At 36.8% G+C, this 19631-nt stretch overlaps 1 protein-coding gene across 5 annotated transcripts in view; it reads left to right on the top strand.

Moving 5' to 3' along the window:
• Positions 1–19631, top strand: part of LOC131427902 (RB1-inducible coiled-coil protein 1) — a 54076-nt gene that overhangs the window by 24382 nt on the left and 10063 nt on the right. For 2 of the 5 annotated variants that reach the window (XM_058591477.1, XM_058591476.1), the window contains exons 9-14: positions 16–217; positions 273–426; positions 4758–5873; positions 5937–6213; positions 6311–6687; positions 17953–18408. In XM_058591477.1, coding sequence (XP_058447460.1) covers positions 16–217; positions 273–426; positions 4758–5873; positions 5937–6213; positions 6311–6687; positions 17953–18294 — 2468 coding nt within the window. In that variant the 3' untranslated portion in view covers positions 18295–18408. Of the gene's footprint in view, positions 1–15; positions 218–272; positions 427–4757; positions 5874–5936; positions 6214–6310; positions 6688–7224; positions 7603–17952; positions 18409–19306; positions 19362–19631 lie in introns of those variants that run through there. The other 3 variants (XM_058591478.1, XM_058591479.1, XM_058591480.1) reach the window with 3 other exon arrangements.

A 19631-nucleotide genomic window follows, 5' to 3' on the forward strand; every position in this document is an offset into this window, starting at 1 on the left:
TTTCCTTTGCTACAGATATTCAGGAGCTTTCATGCTTCTTGCCTGAGCTCACAGAGAAAAATCAACTACCGAATATGGATTCTGTGATAGACTTCTTCTCATCTAAATCGTCTGAGACCAATCAAAGCAAAAACAGTGCTCTGCAGGAGGAAGTCAAAGAAGATGAAGCAGCATCTTCTGGTAATGCTGAACAAGCACAACCGAAAGACGAAGAAAAGTACGCTATTGTATTTGGTAGCTGAAACTCTGACTAATGGTACACTGAATTTCAGGGGATGTGAATCGGAAACCGATACGGAGGAGTTTGAAAAAGTGGGACAAAGTCCGATTGATCGCCGGCATAAAACTAGATCGAAAGTGGAGACTTGCAGCATGGCCACCTCAACCGAACGAGTGCTAAAGACGAGCGCAGAAACACTGACAGAGGTGCGACTAAACAAAAATACTGCCACTACTAATCCTAGCTCTCTTACTGAAACTGCATTCGCTAAGCAGTGTAATTCTATTCAAACTCAATCAACTAACACATTTTTGTACACCAGTCATGATACTAGAGATAGGAATAGTAAAATCGAAAGTGCATCGTGTCCTGGCGGTAACATGGCTTCTCCGAATCCGCCAGGAAAATGTGCTGAACACAACATGACCTGCGGCAGTGGTAGTGTTTTGCCTTCGCTGTCATGTTCTAGCAGTAAAAGCGCCTCCGCTAGTGTTCGTACGACAGGTTCGTCGATAGAGCGATCCAACTCGCAGGGCCGAATGTTAGAGTTCGGCTCTGCCGAGGATGGAGAATTTATCAATTCGGAATTCTACATCGATGAATCGTTGCCTTCAAGCGCCACAAGTTTTAATGAGCAGTATCAGCGACAGCTATTAATGCAGCAGCAAGAAATCAGACAGAATATTGCAGATAGTTTGAACAAATCCCATCCAGGGCACAGTTATGATGAGGGAACCGTCATTCTGCTGCTGCAGGTACATGAGATTCGTTATCAATGGTTTAGTTTAGTTCTTTTTTTTGTGGCGCCATTAGCTAGACCACGTGGTAAAGATCGAGTACATATTTCTATGGCTATAGTAGAGCTACATGTTTAGTCGTGGAACTCGATTTCGTTTGTCTGGCTAGGTTTTGCTTCTATATTTGAGTAACTATATAATGACCGAATCGGTTCTCATATATGGTTTATCTATATATAACTATGCTACACCAAATGAGCACTCACTCGCACTAGCAATCGTACACATATAAAATACAGGTACCACTTAGAAGAATTGAACGCATCTGCAGTGTAATAAATTACACAAAAATACTTCCGTGACGTGAGATGCCATGGATTTTATTTTGACAGAATGTTGTTAACGAACCTATGGCGAATCACAAGCATGGAATAAAGTAACAATATTGAGCAGAATCGTGTAATATCAGACCATTCGCTCAGCGATTTGTTAACAATTCACTTATTTTGCCCAAACGAATCCTTTGCCATAATCTATATCTACATTCGCCATGGCGGACGAAAACATGCACGGGGGTATTTTTTGAGTTCTTTCCTTGTTTTATTAATCAATTCCCCTTCAGTTTCGCGACAAAATTGTTGGAGTAGATGATAGACTTCATGTTAGTCCAGAAATTTTCGATGGGACGCAGCTGGAGGATGTTAGGCGGGTTCGCCGCCTTGGGTACCACATCGATATTCAGCCGTTCCATTTTCTCCAACGATCGCTTCGAGCAGTGGGCCAACGCCTGATTCGGCCAGAACACCACGTCTTCGCCCTTATAGTATTTCTTGATTAACGATGCAACTTATGGCAGACATTTCTTACTAGAAATTTTTCCGTTCACGACCAGTCCGGAGCAAAAGAAGAGCCCTAGTGGCCCCTTTTTGTGGAACTTGGTGTGTGAAATGAACTTCAATTCGGAGCTCATTCCGTCATTGCCATCCAGGGTGAGATAGGTTTAGATGTCCATCATCATCGCCACGTCATCATTCGCCGGGAAAATCGAGTTGATCATCTTCTTCATCCGCTTCAGCTAAGTCATTGCACGCAGCTCCAAAACCAATGGACGCGACTTCCGCTTCCTGACATGTATGTTCATGTTTGCCAGGTACTTTCTCATTGTTTGGGTGGTTGCATCGACCTCCCAGCTAAGCGTACGCAGCGATGTAGCCACTTTTCTCTCGTTCTTCTTCTTTAACTTCATTTGGAGCTTCTCGTCGCTCAGGGTCGTCGGCCGTCCGGAATTGGGCTTTTTTCGGTGCTCTGATTATTGCCTAATAGTGCCAAAATGTTGTAAATGCCAGAACGGACGTATCCGGTGTTCACAAAGTGCCGCACGATGTTCGTTTTCACGTGGCTCTTTGAACGCGCACAATTCTGGATGGAGTTGCTTCATTGTTTTTGCCATCACGGATAGAGTTCGACTGATATAGCTGTAAAATTTTGTCTACTGATTCATGGGTTATTATGATTGATGCTGCATGGGTAGTTTCGTCAGTGCGGGAGAAGGTAAGCCCTTGAAAAATCAGTAATTTTTGACCATTTTTTGAATGCAAACGTTATTTATCCTCTACTCGAATACCCATAATCGTTCATTCCATAATCCAGAAGCCAAAGTTATTGCAGTAATTGAAAATATGATCAATCATTTAGCAAAAATCGATTGTGAAATATATCAAACAGAAGATGGTTCGTGGTTCACAAGCAGTAATATGAAGTAGGGCTATCTCTAATCTTTTACATCTTAAGTGACAAACGCCATGCCAGACGGATTGCAGACGAACGTAATCCAAACGGATTTTTTTTTATTTGGATAATATTAACAATGCTATAACATATGTAAACCAGATGATGGCAGCATTTTCGAGTTGAAAGCAATTCCATAATTATATTGATTTAAACTGTTTACAGCAATAAATGCTGGGAGAACATAACACCCAGATTCGTCGAGATCAGCAAATGCGTGTGTGACAAATAATTTCACTCAACGATGATTCAGCCGTTTTCTACAAACTCAGATTCATACAAAAAGTCGTATGCTCCCAAACAAGGTCCCTGAATTATGTTTGGTTCCGACCTCTGGTTCCGGAACTACAGGATGATATGTGAAACGAAATTAAAATTGTGTAACTCATTTTTCTCGTAGATGGCTGAACCGATCTACGATTCAAATGAAAAGTTTTAAGATTCTATATAACATCTTGCTTTTCAGTCAGATCCAACTTCCGGTTTCGGGGATACAGGGTGATTAGTATAAAAATGTCTATTTCACATAAATTAATCAGGTTTAGAGGGTTAGCAGATTTGGATAGTCGTTAACCAAATAAATTTATTTCAGTTTTAGTGGTATTCAGTTTTCGATTCGGAAGGTATCCAAAAATTTAATTCGCACAACGAACTCGGCTACACCGATTTTAGAATTCCGGTTCCAGTATCGAATCGTTTCTCAAAGCTCAATCATTTTCTCAAAAAGGCCAAATCGAACCTCAAAACCAAAATTCAAATTAAAGGAGGTCCCATACAAAATTGGTGAATTTTATCCGATTCTGGAATTGCAGATGATGAGTTTTCAAAACTCATACCAATATAGAAGATGTAAATTATTTGGCGTATTAATTTATGACCATTCGAATCATTTTGGGTTATGCTGGTTCCTGAATACCAGCTCTGGAAGTACCATAGATAATAAAACTCTAAAGTGATTGTCACACGTTAAGATTGAAATTCGATACGATTTGCAGTTTCGACATTACAGGATAATGAGTGATTGAAATCTCAATTTGCCGTTTAAAACGACGATAATTAAAATAATGTCATGAGAACTAAAACACAGAAGAAAATCCATGCAAAAAACACATGGTGATTGATAAAAAATAGGTATCATCTCACTACTAGGTGGATTAATCACGTTTTTCGTATAAACTTTGATTTGACCGACACGACATTCAAACTGTATATACTTATCGGTCGTATGATGAATAAAACTTACCGAATACTGACAGACAGAATCAAAATTTTTATCATGGATTTAAAAATATTGTTAGTATAAGACGAATTTCGCGCCAACTTGAACAACTGCTGGCCGCACCCTCTCAGATCTCAATGAAACTTTCTGGTCATGTAATCTTTGTCATAAAAAGCCACTTTGCATACTTCTTTTTCAAAAATTGATCTAGACTGCTTATTGTACAAGGCCAAACCAATTTTTACCAATTGTTTTCTAATGGAAAAACCTTTCTGAAAAAGCTCATCTTGCAATATTTGGACGGTCGGACGGTTACCTTTATCGGGACAAAATTTCATTCAAAGCAAATAACGCACACTTCTGAACGGAGTTGCTTCACTGTTTTTGCCATCACGGTTAGAGTTCGACTGATAGAGCTGTCAAATTTTGTCTACTGATGACTCATGGGTTAATATGATGGATGCTGCATAGTGAAGGTGTAAACTCATGGAAAATGGGCTATTTTTGTCCATTTTTTTAATGCAAACATTATGACGGTCTTTTTCAAAACACAGTCTAGATCAATTTAAAAAAATAGTGTACAAAGTTTCTTTTTGTGACACAACCTACATGCCCAGAAAGTTTTAATAAAATCTTCGAGAAAGCTGCGTACTTCGAATCCGATTTGGCTCGAAACTCGTCATTTTTAGATACAACTTGGTGCGATGTAAAAGCTAAAAATAAAGAATACTACTATCTGCTCCTTATCAGATATCAATTGTTCTGATTATTGAAAACATCAAACTTTTTCCAGGAAAATCTTGGCACCACACGGTTGGAGGTGGAAAAGTTGAAATCCCTTCTGCGAAACGTGTACCAGCTGTCGCAGTCATCGATATCCTTCCTGCGTGGACAGTTGGTCGACATGAAGACGGAGAATTCCACGAATCGGGCTGAATTCCGTAGCCAACTGGAGGCAATTCATCGATCTTGGGTCGCTATTCAGGATGCGGCACGCAACCGGGAACGTGAAACCATTCAACAGTTGACGGTTGACCACGAGCTAGAGATGAACGATCTACGGAAAAGCGTACACCAGAAGGATGATGAAATTCAGTCGCTTCGGTCGGATAACTCGATCATGAAGGGCAGTCACATTGAGACGGTTTCCAAGTATGAAAGTGAGAAGAAAGAACTGAATGAAAGGATTGCCGAAATGAAAGAGGTTGTTAGTAAATTGGAAAGGCAGCTAGCGGATGTAGACATCGACAAAAAGAAAGCTATTCAAGAAGCTGTGGATCAACTAGAACATAAGCACAAAACCGAGATCGAATCGTTGCGATGTAGATACAAATTGATGACCAGTATGGATCGGTCCCCGTCGGATACTAGTTTGGAAAAGATCGAAAGGCCAGACATGATAGACATCGTCAGTCATGAGCAGTTGCTTGCGCAGGCAAGGGAAGATTTTAATCGCGAGAAGGAACAGGCAATTAAAATTGCTGTCGAGGAAGAACGGCTCCGATGGGAAGGCACTCAATCTGCGAAGACACAGCCACCCGTTCAATCGCAGCGTTCCATGGGTAGTTCGCCGGGAACACCTCTCGGAAGTCAAGATGTATATAAGAGAATTTTAGAAGAAAAAGAACGTCAGCTTGATGAGTTGCGAGAGAAGGAAACACATTTGTTAAAGGAAAATCGGCAATACATCGAAACCATCCAATCGCTGACGGATCCGGAGTTGTGCACTAATCAAATCAACTTCAAGGAACGAGTCGAAACATTGGAACTCGAAAAGCAGCAAATTACGAAAGAGCTGGATAAGCAACGAAGCCGACTCATCGGAACAGTTTCTATTGAATCGTGTTCTAAAGGAGACACTGTGATGATTATTTACAACGCAACCTACGATCAGTACACAATTTATCAGGTAGCTAAGGGTGTGGTTTTAAACTCAACATATATATTTGCTAACGATTCGATCGTATTTCAGAATGCTTCGGTGTTGTACTTTTTGCATGCGGATAGCTACGCGGCTTTCAACTTGTCGCAGCTAGTGGCCGGGCATGCGCCGAAAATTATCTGCTGTGTTGGTACAGTTATAGATAAGGACTACTGCCATGCTCGAAAGGACGAGAATAGATACAAGGTATCACGTGGTACTCGTTTTTACCGTGTTAAGGTAAAACCTTTGCCAAGCAGCGGCAGTAGCGGTAGCAGTACATTGAAAAGTGTTGATCCAGACAAGCACTCGCATAAAAAGGAGAAAAGTAAGTTTTGGTAGAGATACTATTTTATTTTCATAGACAAAGTTCTGTATGTATTGAATGAACGGACTTTTCTAATGAAGTATATCTTGTATTGAAGGCAAAATGGCGGAATTGAGCCGTTCGTCATCGACTATTACGGATCAAAGTATAACAGCTGGTACGCCCGGATTACTGATCGACTCGTTCGCACAAACCGAACAAATTACCTCACAGTTGATGGAAGATTCGGCAATCATCAAAACCAGTACCAGCCGGGATATGATTGACTCAGGTGTGGTGGAACAACAGAAAAGCACCTACAAGGAGCGCAATATCAGTGTGACGGATGATGAGGATGTGGCATACGGCGCTATTGCCGGTGTCGGTATTGATGACAGTGAACCGGACCGGCTGCGCTATCAGAGTGTTTGCGAAGAGGAGCAGGATGAGCTGACCGAGGATGTTCAGCCGGAAAGCATCAGTAGTAATACTACGGTAAATTTTTATTTGTGAAAAGTACAACTAGTATTCACAATTTTTGCACACATAAGAATCACTTACACGGTCACTCATTTGCATCTACGGTAGAGCCATTAGGGATAGGATGCTTTTGCTGGGATAGAATTCATACAAAGTTTGCATTGGTTTGCTTTCATTAGACCTGAAAAGAATATCAATGTGATCATTGATGGACTTGATTTAATCATTCTCAGTCATTCTATTCATTCTCGCGTCATCATACATCAATGAGCTTATGCGCATTTATCAACCAATTTCACATTTTAACTAAGCTTTCTACAAGGGTAGCAGGTTGTGACAATATTACAAAATATTTTCTTTTGTATTTTCGTTGTATCCATCTTTCAAAGCGTAGCTTGAAAGCCTTTTACGATATCACTATTTGAAGTTTGCTTGTTGGCTTCATAGTATTTTCCTTTTTTTTTCTTCGTTCTTTTTGGCGCTCGTCTTACTCGATGCAACCTACGAAAACGTTAAAAACCATACGCAAACAAAACTAAACGATTTCGGCAGCTGATGCTGTTGAGAGCTTTTCTTCTACTCAACGATGACGAGTGAAAGATGCCGAGAAAGAGAGCAAAGTTGGCGAATATGCTGCTTATTTTGCTTGTGCTTCTTTTTTTAAAATTATCAATCCGGCAAGGTATATGATAGATAGAGCAGCAGCTGAAAAAAAAAAACGTAGTGAGACATGATTAATTAAGGGAAAGGACTTACATTTTTTATGTTATATTTAGACAAAATTCATAAGAAAAATAACGAAACGTGAAACAAACGAAAAATGCAAATAAAGTTTTGACTGTTTAGAAAACAAATTTCATGGCTATATTATTCATTACTTACAAGTCCTTTTGCTTAATGCTGCCCATTGCCCATTCGCTGCATGGCTTTCATTTTCTCTCTGTTCAATAGTCGTCCACATGGCCTTGTTAAACATTGTGTTGCGTCTTGGTTTGTCTAGTCGATTGCATGTTTTGTTACTATCATCACAGATAACAGATGTCCAATCCGAGTTTTTGATACGTGTCCTTCAGTAGAAATAACAATCGCTATACGATATTATCAATCGATACACATTTCATCTTTCTCTCGTGGAGACTAGTGTATGGAACTGCACCACCCTTGATTGGCAACGCACATGAAAGTTTTACACGGTTTGTTTGTGGAAAATGGTTTTCAAGGAGTCTGCACTATTTCACTACACGAATAGAAATGTACGAACTGTGAATGTAACTAATGGCAACAACAAAATTATTCAATTTAATCCAAAAAATTAAATTAAAAACCTGAGTGCTTCAAATTCATTAGATTTAAACAAGAGTCAACAACAACGTTAACAAAAATGTTGTTCGTGCGTTGTAGTAGTAATGTGTATAAGTTAACATGTCATTTTACAATTCAGATTGCGAGAAAAAAAAACACAAAATCAATTGAAATCAATCGTACTAATTTGTTTTTTAATTGAAAACACATAATTTTGGCAGAGATGAAGCTCGAAATGTCAACTATTATGATTTTGGTTAATTAAATACTACGTTCTTTGATTTTTTTAGAAGAGGGTACATGTGTGAGTACGAAAAAAAATAATGGTTGCATAGCATTCCTTCTTTACATTCGTATTCGAACTCTTGTACTGAAAAAAAAAGTCAACGGTCGCACTTTGAGTGATTTCTTTTCTCTCTTGGTGGAGGATGCCGGAATTCATAAAAGTCAACGTTTATCTACGAGGGGGGGGCTTTGTTTAAAGTCTAAGTAGTCATACTTTTTTTAATTACTGCGAGAATCAGTCAGTTCAGTCAAAAAAAAATTTTTATCAGCTTAGCTCTTTACCAAAGAAAGACAGATTCAAAAAAAGGTAAATGTCATGCATTGCGGAAGTACAAATTTGCGAAAAATTCACCTCAGAGGCTAAATTCCAGCATGCAAAGAGATAGTAAACTAGTCTAGTAAACTTGTTCATTTGATCCGCTTTACGAAGAAAATCCATTTTATTTTCCATCATTCTCCCGATAAAGACGTTTAGAATCATTGCCACTTGCGGCTCAGCGGTTTATGTTGAACCGTTAAATGGCGTTAGCAGTTCAACATAAACTGCTGACGCACTGATGAGCTGAATGCGAAACGTAAAAAATAAAAACTAGTCATGTGCACTTTAGCACAAACGGTACACATGAGGGACCAACGTATTTAATAGATTTTGATAACTTCTAGAGAAGCTTTAGAAATTTTTGGTGAATTTAGTAAAAATGCAAGAATAACTCAAAATTTGGGTGATAATTATTAGGTCATTAATTGTATATTGTTGTATTATAAAATGTACAAACTTAATAAAAATAAGTATTATTAGTATAAGTATTATGATCGATTCAATTCCTTTCTCTATCATGAGGTGTATCCAGCAGTCCAAACACAGAAAACAGATATACAGGCTCAGTCGGTGTTGAACAGTCGTTCGCACCGCACGCGTATAGCTCTTGGCTCCTGGAATTTTTTTCTGGCTACCTAGAGTTTCATTGATTCAAGGCTTCAGTCTTTTTCAAGGCTACCTGAATCACTAACTAAGTGATTAAGTGATACAAAGAGTGATATTAGAGTGACTAAGTGATATTAGAGTGACTAAGAAATTAATCAGCCTTTTTTAAGGCTAGCTAGGAGTCTAATCGAAGACTAATTTAGCCTAGTTAATTTAATTTAAAATTTCATTAATTTCAAAAATGCCTGCGTCCAACCGGAAAGGCAACAAGCCTAAGGCTAAAAATAATTCAATACGGAATAAATCACAATCCGTTATTCAACATTTTTCTAATAACATTCACGATCTTATAGAATCTGAATGTAAAAATAAAAGACAACGGACGGATTTCCCTTCCGTTGATCCTATGCCGTCTAACAATATTTACGAGATTCTTCCTGAATCCGATTGTAGTGACATAGAAGAAAATTCTTCAAAAATTCCCAAAATGGACGCTTGTCGTTCTGGGAAGAAACATCAATCTATGCCACCAGTGACGGTGATGATTTCCGACTTCAAAGCATTCCGTACTGAGCTTTCTACTTTTCTCCCGGAAGTAAAAGTCTCATTTCAAATCGGACGAAGAGGAGAATGTCGAGTCTTGGTGGATGGATTGGAAGATTACGAACGTCTTATTCGATATTTGTCCGAAAAACTTCATAAATTTTATTCATATGATATAAAATCAGACAGACCCTTCAAGGCTGTCTTGAAAGGATTATCAAATGATCAAAGTATTGATGAAATTAAAAACGAACTAAAAGAATTGCTTGGTTTTGCCCCTTCCCAAGTAATACTTATGAAAAAAAGAGCGAATGGTACTTCTAAACCACGCTCTGGAATTTCCCATGAACTTTACCTAATACACTTCAATCGAAGTGATGTAAACAATTTGAAAACTTTAGAAAAAGTACGTTTCATTTCCCACATTAAAATTCATTGGGAACATTATAAACGGCATAATCGTATTGCTAACTTAACGCAATGTCGTCGTTGCCAAGGCTTCGGTCATGGAACCAAAAATTGTCATATGGATATACGGTGTTTGAATTGTGGTGAATCGCATTCGAAAGACGTTTGTCCAATGAATGAAACCACTGATAAATTTTCATGTTCAAATTGCAATGGAAATCATAAATCCAATTATTTGAAATGTCCTGTCAGGGAAAAAATTTTAAACGCTCGTTCGCTTAGACAACAAGTCAAATCAACGACCTTAAATTTACAGAATATACCTGAAAATTCTTCTAAGGCACCTGCCAATTCGTCTTCTAACGAAAACAATTTATTGACAGGTAGATCGACCTCGTCATCATCTTCTTCTAATGTCAGTTATGCTGGTATATTAGGTAGAAATCTATCTCCTATTTCTTCTAATGTAAATAATCAAAACACAGGACCGCCTTGCAGTTCTTCTTCTAACGAAAACAATTTATTAATAGGTAGACCGGCCAAATCATCTTCTTCTAATGGCAGTCTACCTACAAATATTCCTTCAATGCCATTCGCTTCTTTAAATGAAGTCGATTTAGGCGATATAACTGAAAATAAAATGATCTACCTACAAGATCAACTTTTTCAAATGATCATCCAAATGAATTCGACTTCATCACTTTTTGAAGCATTTCAAATCGGATGGAAATTTGCAAATAATATTATAATGAATTTAAAATTTAACAGTGATGTTAAATAATTATTTGAATATTTTAAATTGGAATGCTCGATCTTTGAAATCGAGTGAAGATGAATTTTATAATTTTCTCAAAGTTCACAAAATTCATATTGCCATTGTGACAGAAACTTTTCTTAAACCAAATGTAAAATTGAAAAGTAATCCACATTATGTGGTTCATCGATTTGACAGGTTTACTGGAATTGGTGGTGGAGTTGCCATTTTTGTCCAACGGCAAATTAAACATCGAATTTTACCTTCTTTCAATACTAAAGTTATTGAAAGCTTGGGAATCGAAGTTGAAACCATTCATGGAATTTATTTCATCGCTGGAGCATATTTGCCATTCCAATGCACCGGCGAACAATTAAATTTCTTTAAAGGCGATTTGCAAAAACTTACAAGATATCGATCGAAATTTTTCGTAATAGGGGACTTAAATGCTAAGCATGTCCAGTGGAATTGTAGGCAAAATAACAGTAATGGTAAAATACTTCATAATCAACTCTCAGCTGGTTACTTTACAGTTCTTCATCCCAGTAATCCTACTTGTTTCTCTTCCGTGAAAAACCCGTCTACAATTGATCTGGTTCTAACAGATCAAAGTCACATTTGTAGTGAACCGATTACTCATGCTGATTTTGACTCAGATCATCTTCCTGTAACATTCAGACTTTCCAACGAAGCTATAATTAATCCAATTAGTTCTATTTTCAACTATCATAGAGCTAATTGGTTGGATTACAGATCTCACATTGAAAATCACGTGGATCATGAAACTATTTTAGAAAATTCTGCGGACATCGACACAGCAATTGATAATTTGAATCATTATATTATCGAAGCTAGAAATCTTTCAGTTCCCAAAGCTCAAACTAAATTAAATTCTCCTATCATCGATGACAATCTTCAACTGCTCATTCGGTTGAAGAATGTTCGTCGACGACAATATCAACGTTCTCGTGATCCTGCTATGAAAAACATAGTTAAGGATTTACAAAAAGAAATTAAACATAGATTTACTCTTTTGCGAAATGAAAATTTCGCTAAAGAAGTTGAACAAATTAAACCATATTCTAAACCTTTCTGGAAACTTTCTAAGGTTCTTAAGAAACCTCAGAAACCAATTCCTGCTCTCAAGGAAGGAAATCAAATACTTCTTACAAATGGTGAAAAAGCACAAAAACTAGCTCAGCAGTTCGAGAGTGTCCACAATTTTAATTTAAACGTTGTGAGTCCTATTGAAAATGAAGTCTCACTGAAGTATGATCATATTTCAACCCAAGTGTTATCACACGATGACATTATTGAGACGAATTTTGATGAAATTAAATCAATTATTAGGAAACTCAAAAACATGAAGGCTCCTGGTAATGATGGAATTTTTAATATTCTTATTAAAAATCTTCCCGATGTTGCCTTGAGACTCCTGGTTAAAATTTTCAACAAGTGTTTTTCATTAGCTTACTTCCCAAAAAGATGGAAAAACGCTAAAGTAATTCCTATCCTAAAACCTGATAAAAACCCAGCAGAAACATCAAGTTATCGCCCAATTAGCTTACTTTCTTCTATCAGTAAACTTTTTGAAAAAACTATCTTGTTAAGAATGATGACTCATATTAATGAGAATTCAATTTTTTTACCAGAGCAGTTTGGATTTCGTCATGAACATTCAACTACTCATCAACTTGTCAGAGTAACGAACATGATAAAATCAAATAAATCTTCTGGGTTATCCACTGGAGTTGCTCTTCTAGACATAGAAAAAGCATTCGACAGTGTTTGGCACAAAGGTTTAATAGCAAAAATGTCTGATTTCCAGTTTCCTATTTATTTGATCAAAATGATTCAAAATTATTTAACTGATCGTACTCTTCAGGTTAGCTATCAGAATTGTAAATCTGAATTGCTACCCGTACGAGCCGGTGTTCCGCAGGGTTCGAGTGTAGCTCCAATCTTGTATAATATTTTCACTTCTGATCTTCCAAATCTACCCGTTGGTTGTCAGAAATCGCTATTCTGTGACGACACAAGTCTGTTAGCCACAGGTAGAAATCTAAGAGTGATCTGCAGTCGCCTACAAAGAAGTTTAAATATTTTCAGTGATTATCTGTCAAAATGGAAAATTAAACCAAATGCAGCAAAAACGCAATTAATTATCTTTCCTCACAAGCCAAGAGCTTCTTTTCTAAAACCAAACAATAATCACATTCTCAAATTGAATGGCTTGGAATTGACATGGTCTGATCAAGCTAAATACTTAGGTTTAACGTATGACAAAAAACTCACTTTCAAGGATCACATTGAAGGAATCCAGGCAAAGTGTAATAAATATATTAAATGTTTATATCCTCTTATAAACAGAAATTCTAAGCTCTGTCTAAAAAACAAATTGTTAATTTATAAACAAATTTTCAGACCAGCCATGCTTTATGCGGTACCAATTTGGTCAAGCTGTTGTTCCACCAGGAAGAAAACGCTTCAAAGGATTCAGAATAAAATTCTGAAAATGATTCTGAAGCGTCCTCCCTGGTTTAGTACAAATGAGTTACACAGACTCACAAATATAGAACCATTAGATGTAATGTCACATAATATTATAAGCAAATTCCGACAAAAATCGATGCAATCTTCAATTGAATCGATTCGCTCTCTGTATTAGTTAGTAAGTTAGTATATAAGTTCCTTTTCCCCATTACACAATACAAGTAGGTTTAGAATTTTCCCTACACAAAAATCTCAGAATTGCGGAAGCAAATGATGTCTTCATGGTAATAACCAAATCATATATATATATATATAACAGGGCTGAAAAGTCACCACTTGTGGCTGAACACCCAATTTAAATCTTAATAATTTAATTTTAACTCATATTCCAATAAATAGTTATTTTTAAAAAAAAAAAAAAAAAAAAAAGATATACAGGCTCGCATATGAACTGTGTGCGAAATTCGCTCACTCAGCGTGGCGGACAATTGGTGAATGGCGGTAAGGAGCTCCTTATTTTCAACGTATAAAAAAATTTGACATTTACACAGGATTTTGAAAAATTTTGTTCTATCCTGTATATCTGTTATTTGTGGATGAAATTATTTGTAGATCAAATCCAAACAATAAGATTACGCCTGCAACAATATAAAAGTAATTGAAAATTTTTGTTTTCGAATGAAATGATAATATATTATAATTGCGTTAACATTTGGAAAGATTGATCGGTTGTTGGAGAGGTTGGGGTTCTGTGTGAAAATTTGCTGCTTGTGCTTTAAGATTTTGCCCGATATTTTCGTGGTTGTCGACTAGCGTTCTCCGAACATTTTTATTACGTTGGTGACTGTTGAATCGACAACCTTCAAAATTTTGTCAACTTCTCGTGCGAGTAGTTCGAATTTTCACGGCGTGCGAACAACTTTTTGACGCGTTGCTTTGAAGTACAAATCTGGAAGTCAAATAGTGGGCTTTATGCTACATACACATCTTTGAAATGACGGGTATACAGGTTTTTTTTCAGTCCACAATGAAAATAGTGCGTTAAGTTTCGGGTTGAATTTTTGACTGTAATACCCTTTCGTTGTTATTTTAAACATAAAATTTCTCATAATCGGCTCTGTAATAGTAATCACCTTCATTCTTGTTTGAATTCGAACGCTACTCGTTTGCCACGAAATATTCAAATATCAGTAAACTTCTTCAAATAAATGCTAAGCCATGATGAAATCACTCAAATTCGGTTGATTAACCATATACCAAACGCTAGAATGTACACCGGTTTACTTTCGAACGATACGTGTATTTTAATATCATTCGTACGAATGAAAATGCGTTGGTTTGGATTCGTCAGTTTAATGTTGCGAACAATAGTTCGAATACATTGAAAACAGTTCAAACAATTACCAACAAATCCCTTATCAAATGTGAAGGTGATAAATTTGTATTTTGAATAAAACATTAAGAAAATCATAGAGCCTTCGAACATGTAATAAATATGTACATGGCAAAATTGCAAGTAAAATGCAACATATTTTTTTTATTTTGCACGAAGTTTAATTTCAAAATTTTATTTACCGACATGAATTAAATTGATCTTGAGTACAATATTTATTTATTATGTAGCATTCGTCACTTTTTTGATGCTTGGAATCTTGCTAATAACTACCTGCGATGCCGATCCTTCTTTTGCATAGGAATCGCGTTCGTACACATTCGAGTGAAAACAAGAATTAGGGTGGCAAGTGACCAGAAAATTCGGAGCAACAATCGGGAATTCGGTTTCGTCGGAAAAAAGTCGGGAATTTTAGGGCAAATCCGGGAAATAATTCACTAGTAACGATTTTCAGTATCATGATTTTCCTGATCCAACAAGTAAAGGATATTTTGGAAGCTTCTGCTGAATTTCAGAATAAGCATGCATAATATGATTGCAAAAGTAATCTCAGGTAACATGTTTAATCAAATTATTAAAAATTCTTAAAAGTCTTCGTCTTTTAAGAGGGCTAATGATTGTTGGATACGAATAAAATTAGTGGCGAAGTAAAGATGACATTGAGCTGGGTGGTGCTGTCGGTTCAGAAGATGAACGTTTGAACAAATTGTGGATGAGATTTTCAAACGTAGTTCCAAGGATTATTGATATCTTATATCTTCTATCAAACAAATCCTCTGGAACAAAAACGTATTGAAAGTATTGTATTGGTAATAATGCTATGTTGAATGCTGGGAGCGTAATTACCAAAACAGCACTCAATATCACTTTAATTTCGCTGTAAACAATTCACAAGTGTTAGATATTCAAATTTTATTCGATATACTGATAATATTAGACTACAACAACAGAACATTATTCTCAACATTTGCTACTTAGCCATTGTAGACTAGCTGGCGCACCTTCTTGCGAACGTTCCTCAATAAATTCCGTACAGACTTCTTGGCGACAAGTTTTGACACTTTTTTCCAATCTTTTTCGAACTGTTGAATGGTGTCGGCTGCCGAGACATGTTTTCTAAGATGTGCCTTCGTTAATGCTCAAAATTCCTCAATTGGTCGAAGTTGCGGGCAATTTGGTGGATTCATGTTTTATAGGACGAAAGTGACATTTTTTGTAGTATACCATTCTACCGTTGATTTCGAGTAGGGGCAAGAAGCAAGATCTGGCCAGAAGACAACAGGATCCTTGTGGCTTCGAATCATGGGAAGAAGTCGTTTTTGTAAACATTCCTTGATGTATATTTCGCTGTTCATTGAAGCAGTGGTGATGAAGGGTTTCGAAATCTTACCGCAACTACAAATTGCTTGTCAGACCATAGCTTTCTTACCAAATTTTTCGACTTCAATCGATGTCTCGGACTGGTTTAACACTTACTCTTTTCGCACCGTATAATGTTGTGGACCCGGCAAGGTTTTGTAATCGAGTTTCACGTAGGTTTCCTCGTCCATGATTATGCAGTTCAAATTTCCAGCAAGAATCGTATTGTACAGCTTTTGAACCCTCGGCCTGATCGATGCTTCTTGTTACGGACTACGTGTTGGTTGTTTCTGCTTCTTATAGATTCAAAGATTCAAACGTTCTTTAGCACGAAGAACATTTGACTTCGAAGTGCCCACTTTTTGGCCACATCCCGAACTGAAACCTCCTTCTTTTGCTCGAACGCCTTCAGTATACGTTTATCCACCTGAGGGTTAGCAGGACCTTTTTTCGACCCGTTTTTGGTTTATCCTCAAAGTTGTTATCCTCACCGAACTTCCTGATTGCATTTCGCACGGCTTTTTCACTTGCTCCTTCCATTTTTGCTATTTTTCTCAGTGACAGTCCGCGTTCTGTGTACCATTTGTACACAATTTTTCGACGTTGTTCTGCTGAAAGTCCACGCATTTCGAAACAAACTAATGAAAATGAATAAACAACTGCACAAGTGGTTAGAGAAGAGTGTAAACAACAGGACGTAGCCATAAAAATTGACAGATTCTGAACCATTGCGAAATGGCAGCGGTTTTTGGTTGCGTCCATACTTTCTGGGACAGTCTTTATCTGAGAAAATTTAGTGCTCAAAAATGTTATATACATACATACACACATACAGACATTTTCTGATCTCGATAAACTGATTCGAATGGTATATGACGCCCTCCGGACCTTGGAGGTAAAATCGGTTTTCACTGTGATTGCATAACCTCTTTATATGACGGATTTTTTGCCAGTGTTATTTGCATTTGTCATAATGAATATTTCCTATTTCTATATTGAGATACCGGAAAAATACTTCATATCTCAACTCTCGATGATCTTTTGGACATGGGACTTCTCCTTGAAGCTTGAATGTGAGAAATATATAAAAATACTGAACATAGACGATTTGAGACTGTTCCAAAAATCGGGAATATTTATCTCACACATCGGAAAAACCGGGAAAAAATCGGGAAATTGACATCGCAATCCACTTGTCACCCTGAAGAATGACTTGTTAGCATTTGTTCGATAGTATGTGTTTGTCGAACAGTCGATACGGACGTAAACTATTTGGGAGTATATACTGATATTTTAATCTATCTCATCGTCAAATCCAGTTTATACTATAGACAAATATTGATTATTGTTTTAAATTACTGTTGAACCGAGCAATCATATCATTACATTTATTTAGAAAATCTAATCAGATGACATCTCGTGATAACATCTATAATAAATCAGAACATATCCAGACTAATCTAGGAGGGTGATTAAAATAGCGACGGTAATTGTTAGCATTTTCTCAGTTTAAATATAGAGCTTTTTTACTGCATGACTATATTCTATTGATAGTAAATATGACTTATTTCGAAGTCGATCATTTTTAATACGGAAAATGAAATTAAATTGTGAAAAAAATATTCTAAAATAATTATTTATCAGTTTTATCGGTAAATTGTAACGAATATAATTATGCTTGCTTCACAAATTACTCCTCACTTACACGTTTCATAAGTCTAATGTTGGAATAAAGGCATATTACAATTGTCATCGTTTGTACTAACCCATTGTAGTAGAAGCACAGACAGTCAGCATTAACATAACGCCCTTCGACAGGCTCCACTGCCAAGCACGGCTCTCACCCGTCATACAGACCAACGGGTTTCATCGATCCAGGAACCGATTGGAGCAGTTGACGTTGTTGATGGTGCTTTGTCCACCGCTACACTGTCCACCAGTACCGGTAGCAGTATAGTCGATTCCACTGTTGCACTGGAATCCGGAGTAATACCGGCTGTTGTTGTGGTTGGATGTGGTGATAGCGTGGTGGAACTGATGGCTTCAGCAACAGGTGATTCCCTGGGCGCGGATGACGTCAGCGACTCGGCTGAATCGGAGTATCGCTCTTTCGAGACCAAGGATGATGATAGCGATATACTGAACGATTGTATCGAATAATAGGGAGACATTGCGATTGACTGATTTTATTTTTCCTTATTCATCAGTTATGGTGTTATAACTTTAATATGCAGTGTACTCTTTCAAAACATGAATTTGGATTAGTTTAAAATACGTCAGCCTAGGATGTTTTTCATTATCATATCACTGTGAATATACTTCTACTAAATTATTCAATAGACAATTATTTAAAAAATTCGTATGGTTTTTATCTTACTCTAATCTTTATTTCGACATGCACATTTTCTAAGTTTAAAAATGAGAAAAAAACTTACGAGTAAGGATGTGTTATACTATAGTTTGGTATAGGAACCAAAAATTTCTAATTCCAGTACGCACGTGGTATTCTTGTAGTACACTTCAATCACTCTTTTTGATTATTTTTCACTCGCACAGGGTGTGATTTTATTACTCGCAGAAGAAGGCAAATAACTTTTTTGAGTAATTGAGAAGCGAAAACGGAACGGCTACATTGTTGGGCCATGTAACAGTTCACAATCAGTGTTAAATCAGAACGTAGAACTTCTCAAAAAAATCGAAATAGAAACGGTCCAGTATTCTGAGATGCTCTACGAAGAATTTTCTTGCTAATAATGTTACTAATTTCATGCTTTGAACTAATATCATTCCTAACGGAAGGGAATTTTTCAAATTCTCAAATGATTCTTTAACAAATTGCCGCAAGTATCACCCGCTCATCAAAAATAGGAATCGTGAAAGGCTTTGCATCCAACTTCAAACAAAAAAAAATGGTTTCAAAACGCTCATACAAACGATACATTTTATTGGATTTAATTTTTGAACAGAATTATACTTCGCTAGTTGCGCTCTTCTCATTTGGAATTTTAATCAATTGGTTACGACAATAAATCAAAAACGAGTAATAGTTCTCTAAACTACTATTCAAGTGTTTTAGTCCTCGATTGTATGGTTACTAAACTAGCGAAATATGACTGTATAGCAGTATTTTTGCGACTATTGGCACAATTTTGATTCACATTTTCACTCGTAGGTGTCGACATTGTCTTTTGGAGCGCTACTGCTGCATTACTTGATGCTTCCAAAATGTAAGTGATTGGTGCTTTTGGAAATGATCCGCAATGCAATTATGATGTGTTGATTGAAGTTTTTGCTAATATTGGAGTGTTGTTGTTTATTTAAAGAGTGAATTTAATGCAAAGTACTATACACTTGATTACCAAACAAAAAACTAACAAATTGTGAAAAAAACATGAATGAAATGCAAAACAATTACAATGTTATGAATCGTGGATAAAAAAAGGAAGATTTCTGGCTACTTCTCATCACCTTGAAAACCTTTACACAACGCAAAAATG

This window comes from Malaya genurostris, chromosome 2 (assembly GCF_030247185.1).
Source record: "Malaya genurostris strain Urasoe2022 chromosome 2, Malgen_1.1, whole genome shotgun sequence".
Taxonomy (NCBI): Eukaryota; Metazoa; Arthropoda; class Insecta; order Diptera; family Culicidae; genus Malaya; species Malaya genurostris.